Source organism: Scyliorhinus canicula, chromosome 7 (assembly GCF_902713615.1).
Source record: "Scyliorhinus canicula chromosome 7, sScyCan1.1, whole genome shotgun sequence".
Lineage (NCBI taxonomy): Eukaryota > Metazoa > Chordata > Chondrichthyes > Carcharhiniformes > Scyliorhinidae > Scyliorhinus > Scyliorhinus canicula.
In genome coordinates this window covers 140,824,380-140,836,515 of record NC_052152.1, presented here as the reverse complement: position 1 = coordinate 140,836,515, position 12,136 = coordinate 140,824,380, and the positions used below count along the sequence as shown (strand labels likewise).

At 44.0% G+C, this 12,136-nt stretch overlaps 1 protein-coding gene across 2 annotated transcripts in view; it reads right to left on the bottom strand.

Moving 5' to 3' along the window:
* The window catches only part of acot8 (acyl-CoA thioesterase 8), a 31,500-nt gene that overhangs the window by 4,003 nt on the left and 15,361 nt on the right, over positions 1-12,136 (bottom strand). The window contains exons 5-7 of one of the 2 annotated variants that reach the window (XM_038803042.1): positions 7,370-7,561; positions 2,745-2,900; positions 757-1,347 (exon numbers count right to left, since the gene is read on the bottom strand). In XM_038803042.1, coding sequence (XP_038658970.1) covers positions 2,782-2,900; positions 7,370-7,561 — 311 coding nt within the window. In that variant the 3' untranslated portion in view covers positions 757-1,347; positions 2,745-2,781. Of the gene's footprint in view, positions 1-756; positions 1,348-2,744; positions 2,901-7,369; positions 7,562-12,136 lie in introns of those variants that run through there. The other variant, XM_038803043.1, reaches the window with a different exon arrangement.

Genomic DNA, 12,136 nt, shown 5'->3' with positions numbered 1-12,136 from the left:
ACGACAGTGCAAATAATGCAGACATTCAATTTTCTAACTCCAAAGGAAAAAAAATGTTGGGGAGGCAGAACCGTCAAAAGCAACTGATGAGTCAAAGGCTGTGCCAGGTGTAATAATAATATAACCACAAAAGATGGGTGTTCAGCACTAATCCATTCTGAATAAGGGTGGCAGAGGCAGATTAGTTAGTTATGTTCAAACCGGAAATGGCTGTGCAACGGAAAAATCTGCAATGCTATGAGGAAAGAACAGACGACTGCTAATTATATAGTCTCGCTTTCCTCCCCCCGCAAGGCAGGTTAGGTGCAGAAGCTTTAATAGAAATTAATCCAACACTTCATGCTCCTACGAGGTATATTTAACAACCTCAAGAGACATGGAAAGAAATGAATGATGTAAGAAAGCAAAAATAATAAATGCATCAACCCTGTGCAGAACACACAACATTTGAGGGGGAAAGTTCATACATGCTTTCAGAATTCTGAAAGGTTTTATGAGTAAACAATAGAATGTTGCTGTATTGGTGGGCAAAAGCAACAAGAGGACATAATAAGATTATCGCAAAAACAAGAGGAAGTCAGATGCACTGTCCCTCACCCAGAATCATTTAAAAATAATTATCCAGTTTCATTTTAAGTATTAGTATTAAATAGGGAAAAGGAATTATGAGTTTGTTAAAGAGCTTGCAACAGCATATTAAAGAATGGATTGAATAGCTTTGTGCTGTAATTGAAAAACATGTGCTGAAACGTCATGGTGAAATCATTCCATTTATTTTTATATCTCTTCCACATCATTTGCACAAAGAATATTGGTCCGGAAAACAGGAACTGTGATTTGAAACTGCAAAAGCCAGAAACAGGCTCTGGATATATCTAAGCTGAGCAGATCTGACACTGCACATTGACTATTTACAAAAAGAATACAATAAAGCCACAATCAGCACAGGCACTTTTAAAAATAAACACATCATTTAACAATGTATGTCTTGCAGTGGGATTCTTTATATGGAATGTACAAACATACATGCTGCTCAAATGACTTAGTTACAAGGAGATTCAAAATTCATCCTCTAGATTTAATAATTTTTCTGAATCCTTTGCTAAATGAATTGTTGAATCACAGCTAAACCACAATAAATATTCTATAAAATACCCCAGTAGCCTGAACACCTTCATGTATTAACATTACTAAGCCATACAGACTGAGAGACTTGAGATGCATTTCTTGGCCTGTGTTAGCTGATCACAGCCAAGGCCATTTGGGCCCATATGCTGAGGGTTTTGATAGCGGCGTGAGGCATGAAGATACAGGATACAGAATTCCTATTCCTTCTCGTGACTCCAGCTGCAAAGTGCACATAAGGGCATAGTAAGCACAGGCTTGGGTTTGTACATGGCTTTTTACCCCATAGTCAAATAGCTTGCACAGTCACTGTCCAAGCTTACATACAAGAAACAATAATTTACCATTTACCAGAGGGCAGCTGACAGTTATGCAATTGCAACCCAACATCTTCAAAAGAGGAAAAATAAATTTGCCAATGGCTATGGTTCCACGCGGCATTCTGCATTTAACTAGCTTGCTGCTCATGGCAACACACGTAGGTAATAGGACCCAAATATAACCTGTAGGTGATGAGAGGAGGCAAAGACATAATTTGCATCTTAGTTAACATCATAAAATTTGCATGTCTTTGATCCCAGAGTAAATGCTGGAATTGGGGAATCTCTTCGGGGTTATGTCGTGTTGGGGAAACGTTCCTTGGTTTGAGAGATTCTGGCAGATGCCTCTGCCACTATGGGCTGATCTCAGTCTCTCAAAAGAGCAAGTGACTGTGACCAGGGACTCATGAAGTCTACAGCTGCCTAGCTATAACAGAATGCTACAGGCTGATCAGCCCCTTGGAATAATTTATGTTAAAATTTTAACATTAAAAAAATCTCGAGGTGTGTCACAGAAATATTACAAAACAAAATATGGCATCAAGCCACATACGAGACATTAGGACAGGTGACAAAAGGTCTGCTTAAAGGGGTAGTTTTAAGGACTTTCTTAAAAGACAAGGCAGAGGCATGGACAGGTGCGAGAGGGGATTTCAGAGCTTGGGGCCGAGGCAGCAGGCCGGTAGTCAGTAATATGGCCTGACTGGATGCGAAAGCAGGCACAAGTCTTTGGGAAACCATGGCTAGATATCTTTTGGGCTCTGTATTGGTCAGCTGGGAGGCCAGATTGCCTTTCAGTGTATTGACTGCTGGCACCACACAAGTTGGAGCCAAAAACAATTCTAGACACCCCTCCACTGGCTGTGATCCTTCAGGTGCATGGGACCATGTTCGGGATGGACTGAAGTTCTTCTTCCAGGAACAATATGGTGGATGGCAGGACCTGGCACAGTGAGTCACAGCTTAATTCATGTGCCTTTATCTGTACCGTCAGCACCAGAATGCATCACAAGTCCCACACATTTTTTTGCACCCGCAACATTAATCTGTAGCACTCAATTTTAAATCACAGTTGTTTATATCATATTTGGGAATGAGAGGAGTTTATTTGCTGTACAGGCTGAAGAAGGGGATGGGACAAATTGCCAACACTGGCAAAAGGATATAGTTACAATGTAATTATTTTATATAGGCACTTTCATTGTAAATGTGGACATTGGAATTAATGCAGAACATGCGAACACAGGATATTTAATATAATACAGATGTTATAATACCGTGTGACAAATTACACAGTACCTGAGATTGAAGACATGCTGCAAATGCATGACATTTGTCACAACTTGCTTTCACTGGGAGTTGGTTTCACGTAAAATACTCCTTCTTGAGCACAAGAAACTGCCAAGACTCCATTTTGCTTCCAGAGACGACCCTGTACCAGACCTCTGCAGCCACCTATACACAAGTGAGAAGATCATGAGCTGGGCAGAAATCACCTGGTGCCACTGTTATTAGAATTTCTGAGCACCAAGAGACAAATCCTTCTCTCGCTCTGTGTTGATTTCCTGTTTTTCTTTTTGTTGCAATATACACTTTCACACTGTCCATTGTTCCCATTTGGTCAGTAGAATCTGATAATCAGAAGTTATGATGTGGAGATAGATAGATAGATAGATAGATAGAGAAATACAGCACAGAACAGGCCCTTCGGCCCACGATGTTGCGCCAAACTTTTGTCCTAGGTTAATCATAGAATTTTGGACAATTTTTCATGGCCAATCCACCCAACCTGCACATCTTTGGACTGTGGGAGGAAACCGGAGTACCCGGAGGAAACCCACGCACACACGTGGAGGATGTGCAGACTCCACACAGATAGTGACCCAAGTCGAAATCGAACTTGGGACCCTGGAGCTGTGAAGCAATTGTGCTATCCACAATGCTACAGTGCTGCCCTTAAGAAGTTAACCTACACTCCATTATTCTACCCTAATCCATGTACCTATCCAATAGCCGCTTGAAGGTCCCTAACGTTTCCAACTCAACTACTTCCATAGGCAGTGCATTTCATGCCCCCACTACTCTCTGGGTAAAGACCCTACCTCTGACATCCCCTCTATACCTTCCACCATTTATCTTAAATTTATGTCCCCTTGTAATGGTGTGTTCCACCCGGGGAAAAAGTCTCTGACTGTCTACTCTATCTATTCCCCTAATCATCTTATAAACATCTATCAAGTCGCCCCTCATCCTTCTCCGTTCTAATGAGAAAAGGCCTAGCACCCTCAACCTTTCCTCGTATGACCTACTCTCCATTCCAGGCAACATCCTGGTAAATCTCCTTTGCACCTTTTCCAAAGCTTCCACAACCTTCCTAAAATGAGGCGACCAGAACTGCACACAGTACTCCAAATGTGGCCTGACCAAGGTTTTGTACAGCTGCATCATCACCTCACGGCTCTTAAATTCAATCCCTCTGCTAATGAACGCTAGCACACCATAGGCCTTCTTCACAGCTCTATCCACTTGAGTGGCAACTTTCAAAGATCTATGAACATAGACCCCAAGATCTCTCTGCTCCTCCACATTGCCAAGAACCCTACCGTTAACCCTGTATTCCGCATTCATATTTGTCCTTCCAAAATGGACAACCTCACACTTGTCAGGGTTAAACTCCATCTGCCACTTCTCAGCCCAGCTCTGCATTCTATCTATGTCTCTTTGAAGTCGACAACAGCCCTCCTCACTATCCACAACTCCACCAATCTTCGTATCATCTGCAAATTTACTAACCCACCCTTCAACTTCCTCATCCAAGTCATTAATGAAAATCACAAACAGCAGAGGACCCAGAACTGATCCCTGCGGTACGCCACTGATAACTGGGCTCCAGGCTGAATATTTGCCATCCACCACCACTCTCTGTCTTCTATCGGTTAGCCAGTTTGTTATCCAACTGGCCAAATTTCCCACTATCCCATGCCTCCTTACTTTCTGCACAAGCCTACAATGGGGAACCTTATCAAATGCCTTACTAAAATCCATGTACACTACATCCACTGCTTTACCTTCATCCACATGCTTGGTCACCTCCTCAAAGAAGTCAATAAGACTTGTAAGGCAAGACCTACCCCTCACAAATCCGTGCTGACTATCCCTAATCAAGCAGTGCCTTTCCAGATGCTCAGAAATCCTATCCCTCAGTACCCTTTCCATTACTTTGCCTACCACTGAAGTAAGACTAACTGGCCTGTAATTCCCAGGGTTATCCCTATTCCCTTTTTTGAACAGGGGCACGACATTCGCCACTCTTCAATCCTCTGGTACCACCCCTGTTGACAGCGAGGACGAAAAGATCATTGCCAACGGCTCTGCAATTTCATTTCTTGCTTCCCATAGAATCCTTGGATATATCCAGTCAGGCCCGGGGGACTTGTCTATCCTCAGATTTTTCAAAACGCGCAACACATCTTCCTTCCTGACAAGTATCTCCTCGAGCTTATCAGTCTGTTTCACACTGTCCTCTCCAACAATATGGCCCCTCTCATTTGTAAATACTGAAGAAAAATACTTGTTCAAGACCTCTCCTATCTCTTCAGACTCAATACACAATCTCCCGCTACTGTCCTTGATCGGACCTACCCTCGCTCTAGTCATTCTCATATTTCTCTCACATGTGTAAAAGGCCTTGGAGTTTTCCTTGATCCTACCTGCCAAAGATTTTTCATGCCCTCTCTTAGCTCTCCTAATCCCTTTCTTCAGTTCCCTCCTGGCTATCTTGTATCCCTCCAGCACCCTGTCTGAACCTTGTTTCTTCAGCCTTACATAAGTCTCCTTCTTCCTCTTAACAAGACATTCAACCTCTCTTGTCAACCATGGTTCCCTCACTCGACCATCTCTTCCCTGCCTGACAGGGACATACATATCAAAGACACGCAGTACCTGTTCCTTGAACAAGTTCCACATTTCACTTGTGTCCTTCCCTGACAGCCTATGTTCCCAACTTCTGCACTTTAATTCTTGTCTGACAGCATTGTATTTACCCTTCCCCCAATTATAAACCTTGCCCTGTTGCACGCACCTATCCCTCTCCATAACTAAAGTGAAAGTCACAGACTTGGGGGCAGCAGGGTAGCATGGTGGTTAGCATAAATGCTTCACAGCTCCAGGGTCCCAGGTTCGATTCCCGGCTGGGTCACTGTCTGTGTGGAGTCTGCACGTCCTCCCCCTGTGTGCGTGGGTTTCCTCCGGGTGCTCCGGTTTCCTCCCACAGTCCAAAGATGTGCGGGTTAGGTGGATTGGCCATGCTAAATTGCCCGTAGTGTCCTAATAAAAGTAAGGTTAAGGGGGGGGGGGGGGGGGGGGGGGGGGGGGGGGGGTTGTTGGGTTACAGGTATAGGGTGGATACGTGGGTTTGAGTAGGGTGATCATGGCTCGGCACAACATTGAGGGCCGAAAGGCCTGTTCTGTGCTGTACTGTTCTATGTTCTAATTGTGGTCACTACCTCCAAAATGCTTCCCCACTAACAAATCTATCACCTGCCCTGGTTCATTACCAAGTACTAAATCCAATATGGCCTCCCCTCTGGTCGGACAATCTACATACTGTGTTAGAAAAGCTTCCTGGACACACTGCACAAACACTACCCTATCCAAACTATTTGATCTAAAGACTTTCCACTCAATGTTTGGGAAGTTGAAGTCACCCATGACTACTACCCTGTGACTTCTGCACCTTTCCAAAATCTGTTTCCCAATCTGTTCCTCCACATCTCTGCTGCTATTGGGGGGCCTATAGAAAACTAGAGATGCCGGCATTGGACTGGGGTGAGCATAGTAAGAAGTCTTACAACACCAGGTTAAAGTCCAACAGGTTTGTTTCAAACACGAGCTTTTGGAGCACCGCTCCTTCCTCAGGTGAATGAAGAGATATGTTCCAGAAACATTTATATAGACAAAGTCAAAGATGCCAGACAATGCTTGGAATGCGAGCATTTGCGGGTAATCAAATCTTCAGCCTCTGATCTCCGGGTAAGCGTTCTCCAAGGCGGCCTTCAGGACACGCGACAAACGCAGAATTGCTGAGCAGAAACTTATAGCCAAGTTCCGCACGCATGAGTGCGGCCTCAACCGGGAGCTTGGATTCATGTCGCATTACATTCACCCCCCACCATCTGGTCGGGACTTGCAAAATCCTACCAACTGTCTTGGCTTGAGACAATTCACACCTCTTTAACCTGGGATTACCCCCATCTCTGGATCTGTAAAGATTTGATTACCCGCAAATGCTCACATTCCAAGCATTGTCTGGCATCTTTGACTTTGTCCATATATATGTTTCTGGAACATATCTCTTCATTCACCTGAGGAAGGAGCAGTGCTCCAAAAGCTCGTGTTTGAAACAAACTTGTTGGACTTTAACCTGGTGTTGTAAGACTTCTTACTGTAATCTGAAGTTAGGATAGGCCTCCCGAGAGTGTTTCTATATTTGCAGGAGTCCTTTGTGACTCCTGCACAATAAACAAAAACGAGAAGATCACAGCCACACATACTCAATGCCCAGCTAACAAGATAGGCAAACACGTGCTCCTATGCATTGCCAATGCTACTCATGCAACAATGGCAAGCAGAAGCATGAGAATTGCTCATTTTTTAATCATTAGGTGGCAAGGGAACTCACCCGGCCCATGCCCAGCATGGCTAAGTAGGATCAAGAACTAATCTCATAGGGAATGAAATGCTGCACAAAGCTCATCCCACCATACTAAAGCAGAGGGTATCCTTGCACAGAATGTGCAGTGTACACACTGACGTTTTCTCCCCCAGCCCCAAAGGTTATTTCGACATTAGCTTTAAATACTTAATGAATCATACCTGTCCAGTTCTGTGCAAATGGGGCTGTCAAATAAAATGTAAAAACTTACCAGACCAGGGACTCTCACATTCGTATAACATCCACTCATCAGACCGGAATGGGACATGGAACCACATGGAATGGTCAAGGGATGCCATGAACTTCACCCTGTACTGTAAGTGCGGCAGTAATGCAGTTCTCAGGAAGGAGTAATCTGAGATGTAGGCAGCAACACAGCAATGCAACTTCATGTTCCCATCACCTACAAAGCACAGTTCAAAAGAAACAACTATGTACTTGTGTATCACGAGGATGGCATGTTAATGTCAGCATAATGGTGGCAAAGTATAAAGAGCTTGCATTTATATAGAACCTTCCACATCTTAGCAACATCGGAGAACATCTAACAGTCAATTAATTACTTTTGAACTGCAGCCATTTGTTCTGCAGGTTTTGGTTACGGGAGCATTGTTGGCCAGTTCAAGAGACTCTTCCTGTTGTTCTGAGTTCTTTGGGATCTTTTACATTCACCAGAGTTGAAGGGCCTAAATTTTCATGCCTTTATTCGAGTAGGATCGGGAGATGGGGGGGGGGGGGGGGGATTTAAAAATGCTGGGCATGAAAGGATTACATGTCATTGATGTGGTTAGTGAAATTTTGTGTTTGTTTTTACAACAGCATGCCCACTTGAGGAGATTTATTTTTCAAATCAGGTTTTATTAAGGAGAGGTGCTTTCTTTCCAGATAGGGACTATGTTTGAGATTAGATTGTTCATCTCTATTTCAAAAAAATGGTTCCCGAGGTCTGCCCACGGATACTGAGTGAGTGGCTATAAAAACATAAGAACTAGGAGCAAAAGTAGGCCATCTGGCCCCTTGAGCCTGCTCCGCCATTCAATGAGATCATGGCTAAACTTTTGTGGACTCAGCTCCACTTTCCGGCCTGAGCACCATAACCCTTAATCCCTTCATTCGTCAAAAAAACATCTATCTTTATCTTAAAAACATTTAATGAAGGAGCCTCAACTGCTTCACTAGGCAAGGAATTCCATAGATTCACAACCCTTTGGGTGAAGAAGTTCCTCCTAAATCTACGTCCCTTTGTTTTGAGGCTATGCCCCCTATGGAGGATACATGCCCATTGGGGCCAGACTACAGGATGGGTGGGAACCTGCACTGTGGGGGTGGGGGACCGGTTTGATGTCCTGACATTCACCGTTAAACTGGGCCAATATCCCAGTAAATGTAGTGGGGGTTCTAGCTTGCTGGCCTCGTCTTTCTGCCCATTTCCACTGCTGCCTCACACCTGTCTCTGGAGGCTGCAGGTCTGTCATAAAATACAACAGCTAGAGACTTCTCCGACACAAAGGTATGGCCGACAGGGGATCCTTTTTAAAGGAAACGGGTCTGCCAGGTCAGTATGTTTTCTGACATGATCTTCCCGCATCCTCCATGAAATTCTGACCCAAGGTTTCAATTTGAAATCTCAGCGAATAGGAAGCATCTGTAAAAATGCAGCATTCCGTCACTAGCCTAGATTTGAGTGGGTATGAGGAATGCGGTATCTTGCAGGTGCCATCTTGGACGAGTCTTCACACCAGGGCCCCACCTGCTCTCAGACTGTAAAAGATTCATAACATGTGCACAGATAAACAGAAGTGATCCAGTGCCCTTACAGTTATCTCTCAATCAACATTAAAAAACAGATCTAATAATTTCTATCTTTGTAGATCATTTGCTCTGCCCCAATTGGCTGCTGTAATTCTCTAAATTGCAGTAATTATATTTCATTATCTGTAAAGCACCTTGGGATGTCCTGAAATTGAGAAAGGTACAGGAAAGATCAAATACGTGTTGCACATTTCCAAGTTGGTATAGGAGGCCCTGTCCTTATTGATCCAGTCCATTAAGGAGATTTAGTTTACAATGTCTACAGAGTCAACTTGCAAGTAAAGTTTGGTGGGGAGGTGAATAGTTAATTATATATTACTCCACACTAATCAAAGATTTCTTTCATTTTAACCCCAAATCCTTGGATTTGAAATGTTTATCGAAGTTTTCACCCATTTTTTCTGTTTGCTGCAATGATTCCAAATAGATAACCACAACTAATTTGAATGCAGTCACTAATGGTGCAAGACAAGACAATGCTGACTGACAGTTCAAAACTATTCAAAGAAAAAAATTCAAGATGAAAAAAAAAGAGGCGCCAGTTGGCTCATGGTGCTAGTTCTAGTTCTTTGGTAAAGCTATCCATTTAGTGCCACAGTCTGCTCTTTCCTCACAGCCCTGCAAAAGTCCTCCATGCAAGCATTTATCTAGTTCCCTTTTGAAAGGTGGTTAATTAATCTGCTTCCATCCACCTTCCATGGTGTACATTCCAAATCATAACAACTCGCTGTGTTCAAACCATTCTTTGCACCATTTCTTTGCCAATCACTTTATATCAGTGCCCTCTAATTACTGACACTTCGAGTAAATAAGGAGCACTTTCCAGTGGCCTATCAAAATGACTCCTGAACAAAAACAGCTTCTCCAAATATTTGGCACCATTCCAGTAAATCTAGTGTGTGCCCAGAATTGAACGTGCAATACTACAGCAAAGGCTAAAAAAGGGTTCTCAATCTTTCTGTTTGAGGTTCCTCTCCCATGGTATAAACATTCAACAACACTCTTTTACACATTTCTTTGGTAGAATTAAGCGCATATATATTATTTTCTAACAAGGGAGTAAAACTAAAACAAAGGTAGTTTCAGGGATTTATATTTGTATTGGTAAATATTAGAAATAAGGTATAGTTTTAAGTGGGTTTAATTTAATATTTCTGTGCCTGGATGAAACCTATAGTTAGATTCATATTGGACAAAGGGGTTTGCCTGTGTGGGGGTTGGTTAGGTTCCAACAGTGTTTCTATTGTGTTTATATCGCTATGGGATGAAGGATAAATAAACCAGCTGTGGGTGCTTAGCAACTGGGAAGTGCAAGGTAGAAAGTTTTAGTTAAATTTGAGGACAGTTGGGGACAAGGCACCGGGGAGTGAACAGCGCTCAACTGTCAGAAGCTGGACAGGGCAAGGTGCACGCTTCCAAAGGAACAATATACAATCCAGATAACCAGGGAATTGTGACAGAAGGAAAATTTAAGACACCTGAAGGTAAGAGGATCGAGGCCAAGGTATTGTTCAGAAGAATTCAAGGAAGAGTAAACAAAGTTCTACGTTAAAGGGACAATTGCAGTAACTAGATTTAAAGTGGGACAGAAGACTTCAGAGGAAATGGTTGATGTCATTTTAATACTGTCAGGAAATCAAGAGTTAAGTGAACAATTTGCTCAGCGGTCAAGACCAAAAAAATCCTAAAGGGGTTAGTGTAAAATCCTGCAGTGGATTCTTCATTAAAAGTGGAGTGGAAGCTTGGTTTAAAAGTGTAATTTGTAAAACCGTGGACTAGATTTGGGAATGCAAATCACAAAGGGAAAGAATGAGGGAGGATTTTAAAAGCATGTTTTTGGGAGTTTTGAAACTCATGTGATCATCATCTGGGGAAATTCGGAGGAGAAGTCCACAGACACTAACTTGGATTCAGGAAGGAGTGCGTATACTTGACCACAGTCATACTTCATAATCCATGTTAATCTTTAAATCTGTATTTTTGGTGAAATTAAGGGGAGAGTAATGGAGTACTGTATAATAATCCAACTTTTCATGTTTAATAAATGCTATTTTTCTTGTTCGTGAAACTAATTGCTGGTCCTGTGACTCCATTCCTCCACGTTTTATGACTAAAAATTAAAAGATATGGGGCTGGGTTCTCCCAAAATGGGACTATGTTCCTACGCCGGCATGAAAACGCTGGAGCTTTACTTCAGAGATTCCTAGAAAAAAGATGAACAAATTCAATGGTCTGCAAGGGGCTAGCAGGGGCCTGGAGTGATTCTAGCAGCTTTAGCGGTCAATCCTGACCCCAACACTTCCGGTTTGGAGTCCGTGCATGTGCACGGCGGCGGCCCCCAGCAGCAGCCGCGCCAAGCTCCATGGCGGACTCATACAGTGGAGGCAGATGCAAAAAGAGACTCGCCCCCCCACCCCCCCCGGCCACCCGCCACCCCATCATCTAACTGCGCGGCGCTAACTCCTGGCCGCCTACAAGGCCCCCCCCCCCACCCACATGTCCGATTTCCCCCCCCCCCCCCGCCCACCAGGGGGGCTGCAGACTGAATCCGCAGCCGCCACGCCAGCACCCCAACCGGCAATAGGTGGGTAGTTCCACGCCATCGGGAACTCAGCCGGTTGGGAGCGGAGGATCGCTGGGTGGGCCTCTGTCAATTGGCCCACAGCTGCGCAGTGCACCCCGCAATCACACCGATTTGCGAGTTCCGGGAAATCACCGGACCGGCACCAGGTCCGATTTTGGTGTGAAAGTGCGTTCTCCGCCCCGCGCCAAAACCCCACGCCAAACGAGATTTCAGCGCGGGGCTGCGGAGAATCCAGCCCATGGTCTTTTGAATCACGGTTCCATTCTGGGATTTTCCCATGTGTTATAACATCAACTGGAATCGTAACACACTTAATGTGAAACTACATGAGGCCAATACTGAATGTTTGAAAATCAGTACCATCATTCACAACAAGCTCAAAGTATACCTGCTGGGTCAAAATCTGCACTGGGAAAACAAACCCCTTGTGTGAAAGACAGAGTGGCTTTTCTGGCAATGACTACAATACCCATGACACATCTCCGTGACAAGATACAAAGAGTTTCTGGGAGCTCCAGTTGTGGCCAATATTTAACATGCCCCAGGCAGCTGTAGCAGCTGCACCCACCAGGTGCTCAAATA